This window comes from Thrips palmi, unplaced genomic scaffold (genome assembly GCF_012932325.1).
Source record: "Thrips palmi isolate BJ-2018 unplaced genomic scaffold, TpBJ-2018v1 HiC_scaffold_10, whole genome shotgun sequence".
NCBI classification, from domain to species: Eukaryota; Metazoa; Arthropoda; class Insecta; order Thysanoptera; family Thripidae; genus Thrips; species Thrips palmi.
Window position 1 is genome coordinate 817,500 of NW_023144621.1, and position 8,716 is coordinate 826,215.

An 8,716-nucleotide genomic window follows, 5' to 3' on the forward strand; every position below is an offset into this window, starting at 1 on the left:
ACGCTACCGCAACGCCACTGCAAAATCCAGCTCAGCGCCACCCGTCACCGGCCGCCGGGCCGCTGCCGCTCGCTCGGCTTGACCTTGACCTGCTTCGACTCGGCCGTGCGTCAGTTCAGAAATCAGCTGATTCTCGAGGCGAGCGAGCCGCCCGCCGCCGGACGGTGACGAGTCGAGCTGAGCCGGTGCCGATCTCGGAGCCGAGCGGGAGCCGAAGCACAGGCGGCTGACTTGTCAGCGTGGTGGCTTCGCTCTCGTCAGAAATTTTCAAGTGGAGTGCACATGTAGATTGGGTGACACACCGTTACAGGAAGCCCCGTGAGTGCGAGATAGACAGAGACAAAACGACCTTTCATGCCTAGATCTGTCTGAAGGTGCGTGCCGTGCGGGTTGCCGCTCTGCCCCCAAACACCAAAACGCGGGGCGAGGCGGGGTTCTTGTCGTCGGAGAAGGCTCAAATTTGGTGGCCCTTCATTTCTCACCATGCTCTTCCAAAAAAAAAGGAACGTCGAGTCGAACGTTTTTTTGTGGGCCCTAGGCCCATAGTGCCCAGCCAAGCACTCCGAGGCGATGGGATAGGCAACCAAACGTACCTCGGTGTATCACAGAGAAACAATGCGCGCTAAAGCGCAATATTTTTCTCTTTTGAAAATCTTGTTGTAAAATCATCAGAGACATCGTGCTATTTTATGTCCGTTTGCATTGTTTTCGGTCTAATGTTTGACTGTTTGGAATTGTTCTGGTCACCTGCGATTTTGACTGGAACTTTCCAATTGGCCCTATCCAATCGGACAGTCAGGAAGTCTCTAGAACATCAATGTTTGTCACTATTCTTGTGTTGCTGGAGTGAAAATAACAATTATATTCTGCTACAGGTCCTAATCTGGTTTCGATGGATCCTGGTACTTCGAGAGTGACTCGCAGTCAGGCTCAAAAGCGGCCGATGACCTCTGTAAGTCTTTGTAGGTTGTAACGTTCATAGACATAGTTTCAGTAATATTTCTTATAATGGCAGGGTGTTTGTTTTCGTTTGGGACAAACAGAGGGTGGATAGGGCATGCCAACGGGTCTCTTCTGCAACGTAAACGTTTAACAACGCAGGACATTGCGATTCGGAAAGGAGCTTGCCGTCTCGGTAGGCAACCAAGCTCGCGCTGCTGTGTTGTGGGCAGCCTGCGCCACGGCGCTGCTGCTTTCACGTGCATGCGGCGCGCGGCGGTGGCCAGCAGTTACACTCAAACGAAAACGGCAAGACCTCTGAGTTCTCGCGAGCCCGCAACTCAGAGGTCTTGCCGTTTTCGTTTGAGTGTAACTGCTGGCCACCGCCGCGCGCCGCATGCACGTGAAAGCAGCAGCGCCGTGGCGCAGGCTGCCCACAACACAGCAGCGCGAGCTTGGTTGCCTACCGAGACGGCAAGCTCCTTTCCGAATCGCAATGTCCTGCGTTGTTAAACGTTTACGTTGCAGAAGAGACCCGTTGGCATGCCCTATCCACCCTCTGTTTGTCCCAAACGAGAACAAACGCCCCGTCGAATAAAACATAATTTATAGTACTAACGGAAGGTTTCCTAAAGCAACGATTCCTTGCCCTCTTTCAGGATAGCAGTTCTAAGGCTAAACGAGCTGGGGAGCCATCTAAGACAGCCGGGCGCACCACCGAAGCCGAGGCCGCCAGACAGGCCACCGAGACCACCAGGACGGCCACCGAGACCGCCAGGCAGCTTGCCGAAGCCGAGGCCGCCAGACAGGCCGCCGAGTTAGGCAGACAGGCCGCCGAGAATGGCAGGCTGGCCGCCGAAGCCGAGGTGACCAGGATGGCCACCGAGATGGCCAGGGTGATATCTGAAGCCGAGGCTGCCAGACAAACCGCCGACACTGCGAGGCTGGCCGCTGAGGACAAGGTCACTAGTTTGACGGCGGAGGTGGCCTGGTTGAAAGCCGAGGTTTCGAGGCTGACGGCCATCAACGAGGCCGCCAAGTTGGCTGCCAGGCAGGCTGCTGAGGCCGAGGTCTCCAAGCAGGCCGCCGAGGCCGAGACAGCCAGGCAGGCCGCCGAAGCAGCCACGAAGCAGGCAGCCCAGGCTGGCGCCGAGCTGGAAGCTACAAGGGCCGAACTGGCCAAGGTCAAGTCACAGCTGGATGGTGCAGGCAACACGGTTTTTGAGGTGTGTAACTGAGCGCAGTAGATATATCATTTGATATGTGCATTGTGTTTTTGAATTTATGACTAATATTTATGAAGCATTTAGACTGAGACGGAGATAGATTTCGAGAGGTTGAAGGGAGTAGCCACTGATGGCCAATACCACCTTCTCTTGGAAGCCTGTCGCGATCCTCTCCTCAAGAAGCTTCTCATGGTAATGGTCTCTCTCGTTAACGCCACCAGTCTCGTTCCCAATTCAACTTTTATAACTGTATTTGATATACCTCTTTATATCTCTTTTTCCAGGGCCAAGTAATTGAAGGAGAAATTTTTGTTTCACCGGACCTGGAATTCCTGGAAGTGACCACGGAACTCCGTGGTCAAAGCCAGAAGAGGGATTCTTGGCCGAACCTTGTGTCGAGGGGACAGCGGCCGCTATCCATGAAGGTATTCCAGAAGTTCTTGTACAAGATGGGGCCCCCAAACAGCAGCAGCCGGCATATGTTGCTGGTGCTGTTTGTATACTTGGGTGGAGTTTTTTGGCCCGACAAGAAACCTGTAATTGTGCCTAAAGAAATTCTGGAGACTGTAAAGGATGTCTTGGAGATACCAGATGAGTATCAAGTAAGCTTCTGCAACCTAATGCTTAAATTTTACCTCTTTATTTCTCATGGTGGAAAATGAAAATACTTTTTTCTGTCTGTTTTTAGACGGTGCAGTCCGAAACTTCGCCTAGGGCAAAGTCATTCAACTGCCCACTCTGTGACACAGTTCAAATCAGCAGGAACGCAAAGCAGCATCTTGTCTTGCGGTGCCCCAACCGTGAAGTGACCAGCCAAGACAAGAGAGAAACTATTGCCCGTCTCATCAGGAACAATATTCTCACTGTCAGCAACCGGCAGCTCGTTAAGCTGGAGAAATTTGTTCTTCCCGAATCTCATTTAACCATGAAAATTGCTGTGTACTGTTGGGGTGGAGTAATTTTAAACGCCGATTACAATTTGATGTCAATTTATGACATGTTTGGTGTAAGTTTACGTGCTGTCTGAAGTTTGCTTTCAATCGTTGTCAAGCACTCTAGCGTGAGAATATTTTTTACGACTTTCGTATTTTAATTTGGGTGATGGTCACCTCATAAGAAGTACTTAATTGTGACAACAACATAGAGAAATCATTTAAAAGAAATTTTCTGAAAGAAATTGTCCCAGAACGTATTAAAATGGCTGAAATTGTCAGAAATGGATCAAAAGTAATAAAATTAAAATAAACCAAAGTTAAGAAAGAAAACAATGCCTTCATTTCCCCTTCATCCTCAGAGGCGCAAAGAGGGAAAACAAGTAAAACAAAAGAAGCATTAGAAAAAAAAATGTAACACAAATAACGGCATCCACTATTTTACGAAATCAAAGACAATAGACCAAAAGGAAAAATTTATCGAGTGGACAAATTTTCTGCATGCCCCTGCCTGCCCTTCGACGAGTCGGGCGACGTCTCGGGAGGGGCAAAGAAGCCTTGGCATGCGGGTTTGGGAGACAAGGGGCCCCGCTGGGCCCCTCCGTCTGGGAGCCCCGGTTAGGCGATGCATATCTTGCCTACATTATACGCGACCGAGCTGCCGGCTCTTCGACGAGTCCGGCGACGTCTCGGGAGGGGCAAAGAAGCTCTGGCATGCAGGTTTGGGAGACAAGGGGCCCCGCTGGGCCCCTCCGTCTGGGAGCCCCGGTTAGGCGATGCATATCTTGCCTACATTATACGCGACCGAGCTGCCGGCTCTTCGACGAGTCCGGCGACGTCTCGGGAGGGGCAAAGAAGCTCTGGCATGCAGGTTTGGGAGACAAGGGGCCCCGCTGGGCCCCTCCGTCTGGGAGCCCCGGTTAGGCGATGCATATCTTGCCTACATTATACGCGACCGAGCTGCCGGCTCTTCGACGAGTCCGGCGACGTCTCGGGAGGAGCAAAGAAGCTTTGGCATGCAGGTTTGGGAGACAAGGGGCCCCGCTGGGCCCCTCCGTCTGGGAGCCCCGGTTAGGCAATGCATATCTTGCCTACATTTTACGCGACCGAGCTGCCGGCTCTTCGACGAGTACGGCGACGTCTCGGGAGGGGCAAAGAAGCTCTGGCATGCAGGTTTGGGAGACAAGGGGCCCCGCTGGGCCCCTCCGTCTGGGAGCCCCGGTTAGGCAATGCATATCTTGCCTACATTTTACGCGACCGAGCTGCCGGCTCTTCGACGAGTACGGCGACGTCTCGGGAGGGGCAAAGAAGCTCTGGCATGCGGGTTTGGGAGACAAGGGGCCCCGCTAGGCCCCTCCGTCTGGGAGCCCCGGTTAGGCGATGCATATCTTGCCTACATTATACGCGACCGAGCTGCCGGCTCTTCGACGAGTCCGGCGACGTCTCGGGAGGGGCAAAGAAGCTCTGGCATGCAGGTTTGGGAGACAAGGGGCCCCGCTGGGCCCCTCCGTCTGGGAGCCCCGGTTAGGCAATGCATATCTTGCCTACATTTTACGCGACCGAGCTGCCGGCTCTTCGACGAGTACGGCGACGTCTCGGGAGGGGCAAAGAAGCTCTGGCATGCGGGTTTGGGAGACAAGGGGCCCCGCTGGGCCCCTCCGTCTGGGAGCCCCGGATAGGCAATGCATATCTTGCCTACATTTTACGCTACCGAGCTGCCGGCTCTTCGACGAGTCCGACGACGTCTCGGGAGGGGCAAAGAAGCTCTGGCATGCGGGTTTGGGTGACAAGGGGCCCCGCTGGGCCCCTCCGTCTGGGAGCCCCGGATAGGCAATGCATATCTTGCCTACATTATACGCGACCGAGCTGCCGGCTCTTCGACGAGTACGGCGACGTCTCGGGAGGGGCAAAGAAGCCTTGGCATGCGGGTTTGGGAGACAAGGGGCCCCGCTGGGCCCCTCCGTCTGGGAGCCCCGGTTAGGCGATGCATATCTTGCCTACATTATACGCGACCGAGCTGCCGGCTCTTCGACGAGTCCGGCGACGTCTCGAGAGGGGCAAAGAAGCTATGGCATGCAGGTTTTTGTGGATGGTGGCCTTTCCCTCACTTCTCTATCGGTGGAAAAATTCTAAATTGATGAGACTGGACGGAATTTCCGTGCGGTCGAGCAGGTGGGCCTGTGCTGTGGTGTGCTGCTAGTGCTGTCCGTCGGAGGACCTTGGGATATCCTTGCGCTGTTCGTAGTCGTGAGGCTGGTGATGACGTCATGGACGTCCCATAACCCTACTTTGCTCATCGATTTAAATACGACTCTTTCCTTATTTCTGACAAGTTGTCGTTGGTTTGGCGGTTTCGTGGCGATGTCCGCCAACTTTATGCATCAGCCTACACCGGTCCAGTTCAATTTCTTGGACGACCAGAGGAATAACAAGCTATAACTTTTGCGAGGTGGGCCTTCGAAGCTATCATGGCTGCTTTCTGCCACCAGATGGTGCCACTTTACGGGGACCTCGAGCGTGGGGTATCGCCATAGGGGGGGTTGGATTCTTTTGGCGACGGTAGTACCAATGTGAAATCTTGCTCTGAGGGGTGGTTCACCCCCTTTTAAAATGTCGCGGTTTTTTCAAGGTTTTCGGGCTTTGGAACGCTCCTCCTGGTACCCAAGTGCGTTTAATACTGCTTACTAATTACTTGGAGTACTGCAGCATGGTCGCGCTCCGTGTTCTACCAATCCTCCCCTCCCAAGGGGTGGTTTACCCCCTAAAATAGCTGTTTCTCCACTCATCCATAATATTGGCATGCGAGGTGTCGTTTCCATATAATTTCATGTCGAGGAAACGAAATTCGAGGTCCAGAAAGCCGTATCTATGAATTTGAACTATCCTAGACACCTATTCGCCTATGAACAAGGTGCAAGACAGGTAGTAAAGTGCCTTCAACCCAAGTACAGACGTAGATTCTAGGGAGATATGGTCAGGAGGACCTAACTCTGATGAAAAATAAGGTCTTGCCTATAAAATTGATCTATCCTAGAAAATTATACTAGGCAATTCCACGATAGAACGCCCTTTTTATATTTTAAGAATTTTTCCTATTCCGACAGAAGCCAGCTCAACTGGAGAACCAAGCAAACGGTGGTTTTCTGCAAAGTCTCAAAGCTGAGGCTCAATTAATTTAGATTCTGCGTAGGTTTTTCTGTTTGAAAACCCATTTAACCCGCTTTTCTAGTATACCATCAGAGTACAGTAATGGTCTTCGTGCGGCTGAAAAAAAATCGTGCTTTGGGCCGACTTCAAGCAGCCACTGCGTCTGATTCGAGGCGGTATTTTGTTCTCCCTCAACGGGCATTTGGTCTTTGGACCTTGCTTTAGCATGCCTTTGTTACGGAGTGCGATTATCAGCCTTAGTTTGGGAGCAGTGTTGGCTCAAAGTTGACCAAAACGGTCAAAAATGCCTTTAAAAAATCGTGTTTTGGCCCGACTTCAAGCAGCCACTGCGTCTGATTCGAGGCGGTATTTTGTCCTCCCTCAACGGGCATTTGGTCTTTGGACCTTGCTTTAGCATGCCTTTGTTACAGAGTGCGATTATCAGCCTTAGTTTGGGAGCAGTGTTGGCTCGAAGTTGACCAAAACGGTCAAAAATGCCTTTAAAAAATCGTGTTTTGGGCCAAATTTAAGCAGCCACTGCGTCTGATTCAAGGCGGTATTTTGTTCTCCCTCAGCGGGCATTTGGTCCTTGGACCTTGCTTTAGCATGCCTTTGTTACGGAGTGCGATTATCAGTCTTAATTTGGGAGCAGTAATGGCTCAAAGTTGATCGAAACAATCAAAAATGCCAAATCACGTTTTTTGGCCGACTTTAAGGCCATTTTTGACCGTTGTGGTCAACTTTGAGCCAACACTGCTCCCAAACTAAGGGTGATAATCGACCTCCGTAACAAAGGCATGCTAAAGCAAGGTGCAAAGACCAAATGCCCGTTGAGGGAGAACAAAATACCGCCTCGAATCAGACGCAGTGGCTGCTTGAAGTCGGGCCAAAACACGATTTTTTAAAGGCATTTTTGACTGTTTTGGTCAACTTTGAGCCAACACTGCTCCCAAACTAAGGCTGATAATCGCACTCCGTAACAAAGGCATGCTAAAGCAAGGTCGAAAGACCAAACGCCCGTTGAGGGAGAACCAAATACCGCCTCGAATCAGACGCAGTGGCTGCTTAAAGTCAGCCCAAAGCACGATTTTTTTTAGCCGCACGAAGACCATTACTGTACTCTGATGGTATACTAGAAAAGCGGGTTAAATTGGTTTTCAAACAGAAAAACCTACGCAGAATCTAAATTAATTGAGCCTCAGCTTTGAGACTTTGCAGAAAACCACCGTTTGCTTGGTTCTCCAGTTGAGCTGGCTTCTGTCGGAATAGGAAAAATTCTTAAAATATAAAAAGGGCGTTCTATCGTGGAATTGCCCAGAATAATTTTCTAGGATAGATCAATTTTATAGGCAAGACCTTATTTTTCATCAGAGTTAGGTCCTCCTGACCATATCTCCCTAGAATCTACGTCTGTACTTGGGTTGAAAGCACTTTACTACCTGTCTTGCACCTTGTTCATAGGCGAATAGGTGTCTAGGATAGTTCAAATTCATAGATACGGCTTTCTGGACCTCGAATTTCGTTTCCTCGACATGAAATTATATGGAAACGACACCTCGCATGCCAATATTACGGATGAGTGGAGAAACAGCTATTTTAGGGGGTAAACCACCCCTTGGGAGGGGAGGATTGGTGGAACACGGAGCGCGACGGTGCTGCAGTACTCCAAGTAATTAGTAAGCAGTATTAAACGCACTTGGGTACCAGGAGGAGCGTTCCAAAGCCCGAAAACCTTGAAAAAACCGCGACATTTTTAAAGGGGGTGAACCACCCCTCAGAGCAAGATTTCACATTGGTACCTCGGGCAGAATCGTTCCTTGTGGTTCCAAGAACACGTGTACAAATTTTCACACTTGTATCATAATATGCCAGATTGTTTCGGTAACAGCCCGCACTAGGCCACAAAGTGGCCCGGGCGACGAGCCTAAACCTAACCGGTGGCGGTGCGACGCGGTGCGTGCCGGCCTAATCCAGGATTGTACCGGGAAGCGCGCGCGTGTGTGAGTGTCCGTGTGTGTGTGTGGTGTTGTCAGCGCGCGAGGGCGTGGTCGGCTTTAAGCGAGCCCAAACCGCACTTGGGTTCAATTACCCGTGGGCATGCAGCAGGGCTGAGCCGATGAGGATTCACCCAGGACTCGCCCGGGACTCACTCGCAAGCACCGGCCTCCATTCACGGCCGTTAGCACACGGTAAGGATTTCGTCTTCCAATCCTTCCGTCCGCGCTCAGCGCTCTCATTCTGCGCAGTGTAGTTTGTTGTTGCTTTGATGTAATTTGAGTGGTGCGCGCACAGCGGGGTCAGCAGCCAAGCAGCGCGATAACGCACTGCTGGACCCGCAGCGCGGCGCCTCGGCCGCGTCGGTGGCACCGCGGGTCGCGGGCCCTTTGGGTAAACGCGGCCAACGCGGTCCACCAAATTAGCGCCGCCACTGGAAGTACTCTCGCATTTCATTCATTTCGTTCCCCGCCGCGC

The 8,716-nt window shown here is 51.8% G+C and overlaps 2 protein-coding genes across 2 annotated transcripts; both read left to right on the forward strand.

The window, feature by feature from the left end:
• The first annotated feature begins 892 nt into the window (after positions 1-892).
• On the forward strand, positions 893-2,177 carry LOC117654225 (treponemal membrane protein B-like). The gene is made up of 2 exons (XM_034400495.1): positions 893-952; positions 1,599-2,177. The coding sequence occupies exons 1-2, from the start codon at positions 893-895 to the stop codon at positions 2,175-2,177; spliced, it is 639 nt and encodes a 212-aa protein (XP_034256386.1).
• A 420-nt stretch (positions 2,178-2,597) lies between these two features.
• Positions 2,598-3,344, forward strand: LOC117654208. The gene is made up of 2 exons (XM_034400461.1): positions 2,598-2,767; positions 2,854-3,344. The coding sequence occupies exons 1-2, from the start codon at positions 2,615-2,617 to the stop codon at positions 3,190-3,192; spliced, it is 492 nt and encodes a 163-aa protein (XP_034256352.1). The 5' UTR covers positions 2,598-2,614; the 3' UTR covers positions 3,193-3,344.
• Positions 3,345-8,716: the final 5,372 nt, after the last annotated feature.

Bases quoted from the DNA above. Each gene is read 5' to 3' on its own strand.
- LOC117654225 (XM_034400495.1), top strand. From the start codon at position 893: ATGGATCCTGGTACTTCGAGAGTGACTCGCAGTCAGGCTCAAAAGCGG. The intron at 953-1,598 runs GTAAGTCTTTGT...GCCCTCTTTCAG, and splicing joins AAAAGCGGCCGATGACCTCT to GATAGCAGTTCTAAGGCTAA.
- LOC117654208 (XM_034400461.1), top strand. From the start codon at position 2,615: ATGGGGCCCCCAAACAGCAGCAGCCGGCATATGTTGCTGGTGCTGTTT. The intron at 2,768-2,853 runs GTAAGCTTCTGC...GTCTGTTTTTAG, and splicing joins AGATACCAGATGAGTATCAA to ACGGTGCAGTCCGAAACTTC.